This window comes from Populus trichocarpa, chromosome 17, assembly GCF_000002775.5.
Source record: "Populus trichocarpa isolate Nisqually-1 chromosome 17, P.trichocarpa_v4.1, whole genome shotgun sequence".
NCBI classification, from domain to species: domain Eukaryota; kingdom Viridiplantae; phylum Streptophyta; class Magnoliopsida; order Malpighiales; family Salicaceae; genus Populus; species Populus trichocarpa.
The window spans coordinates 13,852,379-13,866,663 of NC_037301.2; the positions used below are offsets into that span (position 1 = coordinate 13,852,379).

At 35.7% G+C, this 14,285-nt stretch overlaps 1 protein-coding gene and 1 pseudogene across 1 annotated transcript; one reads left to right on the plus strand and one right to left on the minus strand.

Moving 5' to 3' along the window:
• Positions 1-1,552: 1,552 nt before the first annotated feature.
• Positions 1,553-6,459, plus strand: LOC18106571 (uncharacterized). The gene is made up of 19 exons (XM_052448657.1): positions 1,553-1,758; positions 1,883-1,987; positions 2,081-2,146; positions 2,228-2,392; positions 2,569-2,643; positions 2,745-2,890; positions 3,167-3,302; positions 3,398-3,467; positions 3,849-3,979; positions 4,083-4,139; positions 4,455-4,625; positions 4,744-4,836; positions 5,023-5,108; positions 5,178-5,244; positions 5,320-5,386; positions 5,472-5,608; positions 5,840-5,931; positions 6,034-6,100; positions 6,191-6,459. Exons 1-19 carry the CDS (start codon positions 1,576-1,578, stop codon positions 6,353-6,355), a joined length of 2,079 nt encoding a protein of 692 aa, XP_052304617.1. The 5' UTR covers positions 1,553-1,575; the 3' UTR covers positions 6,356-6,459.
• Positions 6,460-7,660: 1,201 nt separating this feature from the next.
• On the minus strand, positions 7,661-9,932 carry LOC112324690 (uncharacterized; annotated as a pseudogene).
• Between the last annotated feature and the right edge of the window lie 4,353 nt (positions 9,933-14,285).

Here is a 14,285-nt window from a genome sequence, read left to right on the forward strand (position 1 = left end):
ATCATCACCACCGCGTCGAGTTTCAGCTAGGCCACCATCACGCTCCCTTCTGCCTTTGCGCTTCAAGGCCAAACTACTTCCAGGCCGCGGAAACCCGAGTAAATCAAGAAACTGGTCACGGCCATCACCATCAAGACTAGGACCATCATCATTGAGCTCACAGGAGTCACCATTACCCTTAGTTTCTCCACTGTCGCGATCATCCCCGTATTTAACCAGGGATTATCTCAGAAGTAAAGCCATACAAGTCCTGGAGTCACCAGATGCTTTACCTCTTACTTATTTTCTTAATGAACTTAACTTCCCTGAAAACTCCATTGATTTAATGAATGCCCGAAAACTCTTGAATTATCTTAAAAAGAACTACCTTACTTCCTTCTGTCTTTGCCTTGTTTCTTACTTGAAATTTTGCGCCACTGAATTTGTGAATTGCAAGGAATATGCCTTTGATGTCCTATGCCAGATTCTTACAGAAAATGAGCATGGTCTTTGGCAGGAAACCTCCTTCATGAATAAAGAACTCAAATCTGCCCTTCTTGATTGTTTGAATACAGAGAGTTCAATAAAGATCTTGCATAAAATTCTCGATTTTGTCGTCACCATTGCTACTAAAGAAGTAAGACTTGGAAATGAATGGCCTGAGCTTCTTGAGTTTGTTTATAAATCTATTGGTTCTGATTCTGATTCTGAAGAGAAATTGAAGTGTGCGATTTCTATGCTTTATAAGTTGATCCCACAATGTGCTGTCGAAGATTTGGTTATTAGTATTGATTCCTTTTATGATAGTTTAGTGGATATATTTGATTCTAAAGAAATGAGTTTAGAGGTACAGGTTCAGGCAGCTCTTGCCTCAAATCGTTTTCTTTGTTACTGGACGAATCGGTCGGACCATGATATATATAGTACTGTCCTTTTGGTTGAAATAGTGTTGATCATTTCCACTTTGATCGAGCATAGATCAGACAAAGATATACAGGCGGTGGTCAATGAATTGACTGTGTTGGCAAAGGAGAAGCCATGGTCTTTGAGTAGCCAATTTGATTATCTGGTTCTATCTGTGCTTAGGATCGTGGATGGAGTTGAACTTCAAGACAGAACAAAAATTATTGCATTAGAATTTGTGGTTGCTTTATCTGAAAAAAGAGTTGAAGGTCGACGAATGTTGCGAAGAACACAATATATAATCCCAAAGTTACTTGAAAAGATTCTGTTTCTGCTTGCAAATTTAGAAGATGACCCAGAAAGCGGAACTGCAGAGACTGACATTCAGAATCTGCCTGTGGTAAGGTGCTTGGCTAGAATTGCAGCTGCCTTAGGTGGGGAAGTTCTCGTGAATAATTTCCCCAAATTATTTGCAATTCATTTTGGCGCTGAAGATTGGCAGAGCCGCCATGCTGCTGTTCTTTTCCTTGGCATTGTTGCAGAGAAATGTTCAAAGCCAAAGGTCTCTGAACTTTTCCTCCTCTTTCCATTCTATATGTTTTGTTCATTGATTCTAGTTCTTGTGGCTTCATTTGATTTAAAAATCATCCCTAAGGTTCTACAATGCAGGAGTTGAAACATGGTTGGAATCAAATGGCAGGAAGAATTATCAGAAGTGTCAAAGAAGACATACACCCTCATGTGCGTTGGGCAGCTTTATATACAATAAAACAATTATCCAAGCATCTGAAACCTGAATTTCAAGACAAGTATCATGAAAAGGTGATGCCTGCATTAACCAAAGCCATGGATGATTTCAATAATCCCCGTGTTCAGGTACCTCGATTCCTGAAATAGCAAATCCTGACTTAACCTTGTAACACCAGTAGCCTGTTACCATCTTTCACCCCTAGACGCTTTATATCCTTGATTCTTCTGGTTTTACTAATTATTTCTCCAGATGCAAGCTTATTTAGCGCTGTTCGACTTCACCTGGAACTGTTCTTCAAGTACTCTGAAACCTCACCTGAAGGAAATTGTCAACAAATTGCTCAAACAATTACAGGTATATTACCTGCTGTACAATTCATTCTACCTATGTATGTACTGTGTGCACCCTTGTTTATAATGAATTTAGACACTACTGTTTATAATGCAGAAAGTAAATCATATGGTCCAGGGCGAAACTTTAAAAGTTTTGTCAGCAGTAGCTCATTCATCACAGGTACTACTTGATTATTGATATTCATTTAATCCAAGTTTTTGTTTTCTTAGCTATATTCTACCTTCTTGTTTTATACTGCAGGATCACTTTGCAGAGTATTATAGTAGTGTCATGCCTTATCTTAAAGTTATAATGATGACTGCAAATGAAGAACTTGACCACAAGCATCTTGCCGATTCCGTGGAGTGCATAACTATGGTTTGGTTGGCTGTAGGAAAGGATAAGATCAGATCTGATATTGAAATGGTAATGGTCAATAACAATTTTTATAGAAATTTAAACTGGTTGTGGTTGCTGTCAGAATAGACCTCCTGAAGTCAGTCCGTAACTAAAACCAATTGGATTTATTTCTTTGTTGGAATGGCCAAATGATCTATAATTGTGAGATATTGGCTTAATAACTGTTTATTATCTCATACAAGGTTGTGCAATTGCTCCTCTCTTTACAAGGATCAAAATTAGAGGAAAATGATCCAATGAGAAGTCAACTGTTGCAAGTATGTCATTGTTACTTTTCCAGTTTCATTTCAAACATAAAGGCAGCATTTCCCATTTATACCTGCTTTTTATCTAACACAAATCTATAACCACGTTTCAGGCATGGGCCAGACTCGGGAAATGCTTGGGACATGAATTCAAACCTTATATGAGTGTTGCCATTCCGCGGTTGCTTAAATCTGCTAAAATTGGATCATATGTCATTATACCTGAGAATCCTGACGATGTTGATGAATCGGATGGCAGGTAGGCTTTTCAGTCGAGGATTTTTCCTACATTTCTGTAATGAATAATTTACTGTCAATATTTTTTTTCTGGTTTTTGATACTTGTAGAGACCATGCTAGAATGCAGGAAGCTATGCTCCAAAATTGAGAATGTTTTTCCTTTAGCTTGACACCTTCAGAAGAAATGATTTTGATAATAAGAGAGATTTTTTTGGTGATTCAAGTTACGATAACAGCGAGCCGACATTAGGATTTTTAGCCCTTTTCTTTTGCTGAGGAATCTATGATTTTTACAGTATCAGGGCCCTGATTGTTGGAGATAGAAAGATTTGGATCAAAACTAAGGTCCTGGAGGAGAAACTCACAGCTTGTAAAGGGCTGTATTTACTGGCTGATGAGTTGAAGCAAGGCCTTTCGGTATGGATTGAAAAGGTTGGTTATGTAACACTGCAAATGATTCTCCTTTCTTGAATCTCTTCAAAAAAATTGGAAATAACTTACAATGCAATGATCAATAATATGTGTAGGTTGCTCGGACTTTAGTTCCACGTCTCAAATTTGCACACAGTGAAGAAATCCGAAGAGTTGCTGCTTCAGGTATTTATTACACTTTAATGTTTCTTGACAAAGAAAGCTGAATTCTCCAAGTTAAAACTAATGCTCAGGAGAGATTACAGATTCTCTGATAGCTTGCACTGGAGCATACTCTCTCTTCAACATCGCACTAAATTTTAAGCATCTGAAATAAGACACATGTAGCGTTCTAGTCAGATTGCCTAGGGCTTCGCTCAGAATCAAAACAGTTTTGCCTTTGAACTTGACCTAAAACCTGAGCCTGTTATTAGAATTTTCAGCTATCCTAGACCTTGTTTAGCACCATTTATCTCATTTTCATTTTTCCATGTAAGCTTTTTATTTATTAGGAATGCTCCTGCATCACTGACAAACACAGTTTAATTTTTGGATCTTTGACACTAGCCATGCCAGTGCTATTAAAATCATCTAAAGTAGCAACACAAGAAGGGTATCTTGAGTGGTCTGCTGACGAATCTCCTTTTAAGAAGTTATACTCTTATGTGGTACCGGCTCTGGTTAAAGCTCTAAGTATGGTAATTTCTACTTGGAAATGAACTTTTTTTCTCCTCTGGGTTCAAAGAAATAACATTTAATTAAGCTAAGCTACTGTAATTCCTAACTGCTATTGGTATGTAGGAATCATTGCTTGAGATTACGGCAGTAATTTTGGACTCATTGGATGAATGCATGAAGGTCTGTCTCGCTTTGGACAAATCTTTACTGCTTATATCTGTTTAAGATCCTACTCAAAATGAACATGAACCTCTTTTTATTCTTTATCAATATTTTGTTTTCCTCTATGTATCTGTCCAAGGTACTGATTCTGCTAATCGAATTCATGTGTCACAGCAAAATGCTATATATTATGAAATTACCAACATGCTCTTTTATCTTTCAGATGTCTGAACATGTACTAGATGAAGAACAGACTGACCTGTTCTGAAAAGCGATAATGAAGCAAAATGCTATATATTATGAAACCAACATGCATGCTCTTTTATCTTTCAGATGTCTGAACATGTACTAGATGAAGACCAGACTGACCTGTTCTTAAAAGCGATAATGAATGTTCTGCAAAAGATTTCATCTCTTTCAAGAAGCAAAGTTGGGGCTATTGAAGGAATAAATCAGACATTACCAGATGAGGAAAATGGGGAAGAACAGAAAGTTTATGACAAAGTTTGCAGTTTTTGTTATCTTTAATTGGAGATGCCTTGCCACTTATTTCAAATTTAATTATTTGTAGATGATCCTTGAAATGAGTTCTGTTGCTTGCCTTCTGTACATTTCAATGCAGGCGGCTGCTTGTTTGACCACTTTCATCATAACACACAAGAACTCTTTCTCACCATTCATCGGCAAGCTTGCGCCATGCATAGAACTTATGTGGGTGAGTTTAAAATTTTTTTTTCTGCTCACATTCTGTGATTCCATGGTCATGACCACAACCTTATAATTTCCAAACATTGTTAAGTGATCCATAAAACTGTTGCATGATGGCTGCTGCTGGGCTACCCTGATGACTTTCCAATTCCCATCAAATTGTTTTCATTTCCCACTGGTTCGTTGCCTTCAGGTAAAGGATAGAATAGTCGAAGAGCGAAGAATTGCCTTGCATGTATTTTGTGATGTTGCGAAGCAATTCCAAGAAGAAGCATTTAGGTAGACCACTTCTTTTTTTATTGATTGAGCATGCTTTTATAATGTGCTTAATTCAATCTGATAAAACAGGCGGTGCAAGATTAGTCTTCTATTTCTGTTTAAAGCATGCAAGGATGAGAACCCCGAAGTTCAAGAGGTTTATCTCTCACTCATACCTGTGATGTTGGAACACTTCTATGGTGCATTTTGATTCAGAAGACTATTTTTTCAGGTAGCTGCGCAGGCAATTGGTACAGCGGCAGAGTTTGGTGGGTCTGTATTCAAGTCTTTTCTTAAAGGTTGCTTGCTACTCTGCTTTCTGCAACATGAGTTCGTCCTGTGCAGTCAGTTTCTGCAATAAATCAAGTAGTTTTTCTTTTGCAGGGGCTGTTTCTGCTTTAAATGCGGTTATGGGGCATCCTAACGCATTGCAGATGGAATATGTAATGGCCCATGATACTGCCGTTTCTGCTCTAGGAAAAATTTTGCAGTTCCATCGTGAAAAACTCAAAGCGGAAAAGGTATATTTGCTTTTTTTTGTTTCCAGATTAACGTCAAAGGAAGCTTTTGTGTTCCATCAAATGCGTGCACGTTTCAGCTTGTATTTCCTTTTAGACTTACCTTTCGGACTGACGTTCGACTGGAGAGTATGTTAGGCAGTAAAACAGTGGCAGAAGCAAAGCTAGGAATTAATTTGCCTTTTAGAAAGCATATTATGGCCATTCTGTGAAGTTGCCTTCTCTATTTAACAGGTTTTGAGGATATGGTTAGGCCATTTGCCACTGAAAAATAATCTAGAGGAGGCCAAAGTTGTTCATCGGCAGCTATGTTCATTGGTTGAAGTGTAAGCCAAATTTTCATCACATGGTTGAAGTATAACTAGAACCATTCGATTCCATTTTCCACTGATTTTCCTTACCCTGGTTATTTTCTTGTTTCATTCCAGGTCAGATGGGGAACTTCTAGGCACCCAAAAGGCTTATCTTTCCGAAATTGTTGCTGTTTACGCCGAGGTACATTCCATTGTTTGTTTAATTCGGCAAACTGCTTAATTTTCTATGAATTTTACTAATAATAGAACAATCCTTTTTCTTTTTCGAAAGATCCTGTGGGCAGGCAAGAAGTTAGCTACTGAGGAAACTGTAAACCAAATGATCAAGCAATTGAAACTTCACAGTAGAAGGTCACCCCCTTCTACCTGGAGATCTATCATGCTCTCCCTGGAACCCCATCTGCAGAAGAAGTTGGAATCCATATTGTTATCCTAGATTTCTATTTACAGTGGGCAATGTTGTCTGTCTCTCTTTAAAACGTTTGTGCTAAGCAACAAGTTTGCTCATTGCTGCATGCATATGAACTATTCTTATGTGCATTCATCCTGTCACCCCTAACAGTTCCTGGAATACATAAATCGAAGGAATGAATCGCTCATTCAATCACTTGTTGGAGAGAAAAAATGAACAAATAGAAAAAAGACGTGCGTGTTTAGTTGGAGAGACAAACATAAAACAAAATTAGTATACGAGATGGTTTTTAAGTGAATTTCTATTCTTTTAAAATAAAAAGGATAGGAGAACTTGTCCTTTCTGTCTTGATTATCTTTATTTTTTCTGTTCCGATACAGTAATCAAATGCTATCATATACTCATTTTGATATTGAACATCTGCCAGAAAGAAAAGATGTGTTAGATCCCAGATGAGGAAGGTAACTGGTTATACATACAGATCTTTGTACAGGATCAACTTGTATGTATGTTCTACCACCACCAAACTAAATAGCATCAAATTTGATGATCACTCCAAAATCATTCATTTCCCGGTTTGTTCAATGTCGAAATTTTACCATAGTGACTAGATGTCGAAATCTATGTATCCTTTACCATAGTGCCTAGGAGTAGGCTGTTGCAAATTCTTTGCAAGTCACATTGCTCAAAATTTACAACACTCTTTCAACAATGGCCTAGCCAATAGATATACAGAGAAGAAAATATCTATTATTCTAAATTTTCTAATATGACCACCTCACTAACGCAAATGCCAAAATCAGCGATTGTCTCAGAAGTAAAGCCAAAATCATTTTTTCACTTGAATGTTTCTTTTGCTTTTGTTTCCAATTTCAGATCCGACGTGGAACTTCTAGGCCTAAACAAGGCTAATTTTTGCAGTGTCGTTGGTGTTTATGCCGAGGTACATCTCCTCCTTTACTGTGAAGTAACAATTGCTTTCATAGTCCATTTTAGAATCTGTATAAACTATTCATAATACCTATTTTCTGTGAATTTTACTTTACATGGGAGATCTTCATTTCTTCCAGATCCTGTGGACGGGTAAGAAGTTAGGCACAGATGAAACTATAAACCAAATGATCAAGCAACTGAAACAACAAAGAAGCGGGTCACTGCCCAATATTTTGAAATCCACCATGTCCTCCCTAGAACTCCATCAGCAGATTCAACAGAAGTTGGAATCTATATTGTTCTACTACGTTATCATCCCTAAAAGACATCTTGTTTGTATGACATTGAATCTTTTTTTGCTGATTCAAACAATTAACGGATGAAGAGAATTCTAACTTGTCAAGAAAATAAGTTTCCTTCTTTCTGCTATCATTTACCCGTAAGCATCATTAATACAACAAAGAAATTCCCTAATAAACAAACAAGGCAAATTACAAGCATCATTCGTTGAGAGAACTAAATTAAGCGAATGCTACGTTGCACGGTATAGATCTACTTGATGAATAGATCATTTCAAGTCAAACAGAAAAATAAACAAAACTTTTAGATTTATTCTCTCATGTCGCCATCCTCATCTTCTGCATCAGTTATATCTCAAGGTCAGCAAGCAACTCTTCTAGAGGAATAGAAGGTGCATCATCCCCACCAGTCAGAAGGTTGATATTCTTTGTTACGATACAATGATATATTGAACCTCAACTCAGGGTTCTCTTCCAGATCTCTCAAGAACTGTTCATACTCCGAGTTCATCTTCTCCTCATCACCTCTACCTCGTGTCATCAACCTCCATATTGAGGGACTTGAGCTTCCAGGAACGAGGCTTCCCCCGTTTTCTGTGGCGCTTCTCTTCATAGCTCTTCTTTACCAAGATTAATTCCGGAATGGCTAAATCTCTGTACTTGTTGAGCTCCATGTCATTACTGTTAGCTCCATGAAGGTCATAACCATGAGCATAATCACCAGGTTTCAGAATATGTCCCAGATGCGTTTTTATGTAGAACATGGTATCATTCTTCCCAAAATCTGACACACGAGCAACTTGGGCATCAGCTAAAGCACATCTAGAGCCACCAACATTAACTTCAGGGGAAACAATGTCCATCCACATCAAATACAATATACTCCACAAGCTGCCTGCTAGTGAGAAGAGACTTAAAGGGTGTTCTCCAATACTGGTCCAAGAAGCACTGTCTCAGAGTGAAAGGATCTAACAACGCAATGCTGTTTGTGACTTTTGTGCAGATCACAAGAGGACCTAGATTCCCCAAGCCAACAGCAACTCTTGGAGACAAGCAGATTAATTCCTCACGGCAAATTGGAGAGATTTCAACCGAGAAAGTATATTTGTAATTGTAGTTGTTGCTCTTAGTATCATGGGAAAGAAGTTGCTTGTCATTGCGACTCCTTACTGGAGCTACTTTACCCACAAACTCAACAAATTTAACACCATGGCTACGGTTTCCAAAGAAAAAATCAATACCATGATCCATTTGCTTGATTTTAATAGCACGGACAGCAGCATCATGCTTCAAAATCAGCTGCTCCAAGTAAAAGAAAGTTCTTCAATGAGCGACATGCTGCCGGAGCTGGACAGCAGCAACCCATTGATCAGGATTGGCCTGAACTCTTGTGCAAGAATCACACATGTGTTCCTGCTGAACATACTCAACAACATATGCTTGTTCAAGTATTGCACCATTAAGGACCTCCTTCTGAACTCTCACCCGGAGCTTGATCCTCTTGGAATGAGGTTCAGTCCAAATAAATTCCGCATTTACCAAATTAACCCCTTCCGACTTCAACTTCAACTTCTTCAGACAAAATTCCATCAACTCCCTTGATTCTAATTGAGCCCTAATCCCCGTAGTTGGTGGATCCAAGCAGGTATCACACTCGGGGCAATGTACAAGGATCACATGCTTCTTTAACCTTCAGTAATGTCAACTTCCGAGCGCAAACACTTAACACACATTAGCAGCATTTGGTTGCATCAGAATACCACAATTGCAACACTAAACACTTCCAATTGTCTGAAGAACCATAAACATGCCTGCTTCTTCGGCCATATCTGGCAAATAGCACAAAGAATAAGAAAAACAACAATTTAGCATTCACAAAGCCAATACACAAACCAAGGTTTCTTTTTCCCCACTTGTATTAATTTTACAGACTATAATTCCATCAAAAGAAACACTAAACACAACAAACAACCTTATAAACAGCTAAAACTACAGCTATTTCAAAACCTCAGATGAAAAAAACCTCAGTTTCTTCAACCTAAGATTCAAAACCACCACCAAGTTCCTAACTTTATCAAACCACTTCAACATATCCTGTCAAAATTTATTTCTTAAGCTTATAAAAAACCAAAAAAGGATCAATATCAGGTGTCTCAAAGCAATATATCAAATAATAACAAAAAAAAAAAAAAACTAAACTAAACCAAAACCCAACCGCCCAAAAAAAACATAAATTAAAAAACAAGCAAGAACACAGTTCAAAACATCAATAAAGCAATCAAATTTGATAATTTTCTCTACTGTTTCCCTCAAGCTTTCCCGGGAAACAAACATAAAATTAAGAAAGGAAAATGGAAACGAGAAAAAGTCATTACCATTGATTGATTGAAAATCCAAAAGAATAAAAACAATTGTACTTATTTATTTTTTCGTGAAGAGGGTACAAAACCCTTGAGGTTTGGCTCTCGACAAGGCTTTCAAGATCGATACTACAATTATCTTTCTGAACCGACTTACTTGGGCCTTTCTTGGGGTTGCCGGGTCAACCTAGAAAAGCCCAAACAATATTGGTTACTTTGGGTTTACATTCTTAATACTGGCAAACACAAATTTGAGGTAATATAGGATCTGTCTAGTCAGGTCCGGTTTTTTCTTCTCTCGATCGGGTTTTCTATAATACAAAAGAATTTAGATAGCTCGTCGAGATATAAGATGGTGTGTGTGTGTATTAAAATTATAAATTCACTCAAAATTATTTTAAAAATAATATATATTTTATATTTTTATATTTTTATCCAAATACATTGAGTTAATGTAGAATATATTCGGTCATGGTATATTTTTTTTCTTGCAGTCGGGTTTTCTATTATACAAAACAATTTAGATAACTGGTTGGGGTAGAAAAAATAAAAATGGTAAAAATAAATGCAAAGTGAGCTAGTAGCTACAACGGTAATAATCAAGTGGTAAAAAATTAATTAAAAAATATATTTTTAATTTAAATTTTACCAATTATATTTTTTAATTTACATATAAATATACGAATGATTAGGAATCTCGAACTTGCAAGCTCTTTTCTATGGTTTAATTTTTGATAATGGTCATTTATTTATAGATAGCGTCAGAAATGTGTAAATATTTATAAATATATATGCTATAATATATATTATTTATCATAACTTTCTTCATTAATTTCCACTAAATTACTCGGGTTTAATTGAATTAATATCCTATATGGTTTAAAAAAATAACCTAGCTTAAACTAGATTCTAGATAGATCACCAAATCTAGATTAATAGCATTGATTGATATTATATTAATTTTTAATTATTTTCTTAATTTAATAATTTAACTAGTAGTTATGGTGTTTGTTCATAGTTGAGGGATGAGGGGGTAAAATTTGATAGTATCCTTTTCTTTCAGCCAGTGTGTGTACAGTAAGTATATGCAGAGTACGACGGCCTTAATGAATAGATCCTAAGAGGCCCATAAAAGCCTTTCCAAAAGAACCTGCAAAAGGCCCATAAAGCCTTTCCAAAAGGACCTGCAAAAGGCCCATCTCTTGAACTTACACACAAATGTAAAGCCCATTGAAATGCATATTCCAAGACATAGGCTCTTATGGACCAAGGCCAAAGTTCTTTATAGGGAGGTTTACACATTCTTTTAGGGCTTCACAATTTCCTTTCTTAAGTGCAAATGAGCTTAATTAGCCTATAGCACAAACAAAGACCCAATAAGAGGTCCAACTCAAAGCCTAGAAGATAAATGAGATTTAGCTAAGATCAAGATCTTTTTTAAAACTAGTTAACCATATTGTAGTTTAGGTAATTTTACAATATTTCATCTAAAAAATTATATTTTTTAAATGTTTTTTAAATTTTCATGTAATAATATTAAAATTATCTAGAAAAACATCACCAAGCACATACAAATTAATGTGACTTTAGGGCAGATTTGTACCACAATGTTGCTCAAGAGTGAGAAAAAAAACTGAAAAATAAAAATAAAATTGAAAAAACTGAACCATGAAAAAAAACCAATTAGAATATTTAAAAAAATATTGATTCGGTTCGGTTTCACAAGCTTGAAACCAAAAAAACCAAACCGTACCGAAATGAAAAAAAAAAAAAAAAAACCGAAAAAAACCAAACCAAACTGAAACCAAGCCCATTAAAAAAGTAAAAAAAAAAACCCAAAAAACAATATAGATTTTAGTTTCTAATATAATATAATCGAACCGAACCGAAACCAAACCGAACAGAACCAAAACCGATCGGTTAAGTTTCAGTTTTTAATATAAAATAATCAAACCGAACCAAAATCGATAAGTTTGAACTGATTTTATTTAGGTTTCAATTTTTTTATATTTTATAAAATTTTAATTTGATTATTTTTATACACAAAAATCAAATTAAACTGAAAATGATGACTCCAGGGGTTGCCATTGCAGGAAGGCATGAATTGTCATGGACAGTGTCTTCTCAATTCTTATCCAAATAGGCCTAGAAAATGTGGCGTGGGGATTGACAAAGACAATACTTTCGATGTATCGTCTCATGATAACTCAACAAATTAATAAGATGATGTATACACCAGTAGAGTGGTGGTATAAATACAAGTATACGTACGGTATATATGCCAAGACACAACAGCCCGCTTTAAATGCGGGGCAGACAATAGGGGTTAGAGACTTTCGTGAAGGACAATGTCAGCCTCCCTCCTCAGGGCCCCTTAACTAGGGCTTGATGTGAAAGCTCTGTCACACACACACACACACATACCCCAATACAAAAATAACCCTCACCTCCCTCGAACGACGGAGTGTACTAACTTCCTTGCATTTTTGACTGCCTTTGCCAGCACAGTGAATTTCTTCAAAGACTGTAAAGAAAGAAAAAAGTGAAAACTGTATATATATATATATATATATATATATATATATATATATAGTGCTAGGCTGGTAGCTATGAAGAGCTAGGTGGCAAGTAGGGTTAATAAGACATGCATGCATGCACAATTGCACATGCATATATTATCATAAACTCATCATAGACTCATGATGGCTTACTTTTCTTCACTTTTGTTTTGTTGTCAGCAAGAAAAGAGGGAAAGTTAAATAAAAAAGAAAAAAGAAAAAAAAAGAAAGCTTTGAGAGAAGGGAAGTACAGGGAGTCTTTTTCTTACTCTACTTTAATTCGCGTGTTTCTCCCTCTCTCTCTTACTGGAGGGACGTGTGTTTATGAAAAAATTTGATTTTTTTTTATTTTTTAAATTGTTTTAATTTACAGATATAAAAAATAATTTTTGAAAAATATATAAATGATTTTAAGATATTTAAAAAAAAAAAACACTTTTACATGATATTGGCAATGCAGATCTCATCACCTGATAGAGTGGAGGTAGTACTTTTTTTTAAAAAAAAAAAAGGGGAATTTTTTCATCAATCATAAAGCAATCGATTACAAAATCATTTTCTCACCTCTCACATCAGACCATCTTTTCTGTTTCTGCCAAGAAAGTCCTGTATCCTTCTGCCTCCTTCGCATTTATTACTCTCTTCTCGAGGGATGGGCCATCCATCTAGGGTTTACCCCTCCAGCCCCCGGTTCTCTCTCCCTCCCCCCGAACAAATTCATATTCATATGTCAACTTCAGACGTACAGCTTTGTTGCAAGTGTCAACGTGTAATAAAATTAGTTCAATGACAATTTACTATGATTTCCTTACATGGATTAATGAGATTTTGACTATACAACAACAAGAGCACTTCAGACATTATTGATTTGAACCATATTTGATTTTGAACCACATAAATGACAGCATATAACTTTGAAATCTTAGCTATATAACACAGCCATAATTAATGGCTATCTTTACCTTTTGTTAAATTGACTGTGTTTTAATGGGATCATCCCTATCCTTTTTTAAAAAAAAAAAAAAAAGAATATTAGTAACTTATAAGGTTGACGTGTTTGATCTGTTTTTATAAAAAACAAATGAGATTTATTGTTTGTATACATCAATTCTCAAACAATTGTTGAGCAGTATAAACAACATTTTAATTATGCATTTATAATGTAAAAAAATAAAGGGGTGAAAGATTAGATCAGGATTTGATACAAGACCTCTGTCATAACACAAACACATAAATCATTTCTATTTGCAAATTATAAATACTAAAATTATCCAATAAATTTAAAAAATTATTCAGTTCAATTAATTTTGGATATTATAAATAAATAATTCAGCTAATTTCCTCTTCCCTACTTTCACCCTCAAAATATTCGTTTGTCAAAAGGGTATGAATTATTGGAACAAAGCTTCTCAATTCTCTCCCACCTCAAAATATTATAGTTTGACATCTCTCTCTTCTCACTTTTTTCTTTAATGAATGAACTATTTGTTGCCCCACATCCTACCCTACTGGGGTTGAAACTAGTTCATTGAAGCTATTGTATCACAGCAAAGAATGGGACATGCACAATTAGCGATAGCTAGTACAGTTAATACACCAATTAACCCAAACTAATCCATATCTTAAACAATTTCCATGCCTGTGTAAGGATAATCTCACCAATATGAGCACTAGGAGAGATTATTCTTAGAGGTTAGTTTGAGCAACTTTGCACATCAGAATCTTAATTTTAAAGAGGTGTGTATGATGAGAATTACTCTTGAATGCCTAGACGTCTATATAAAAATTATTCATCTACCAAATA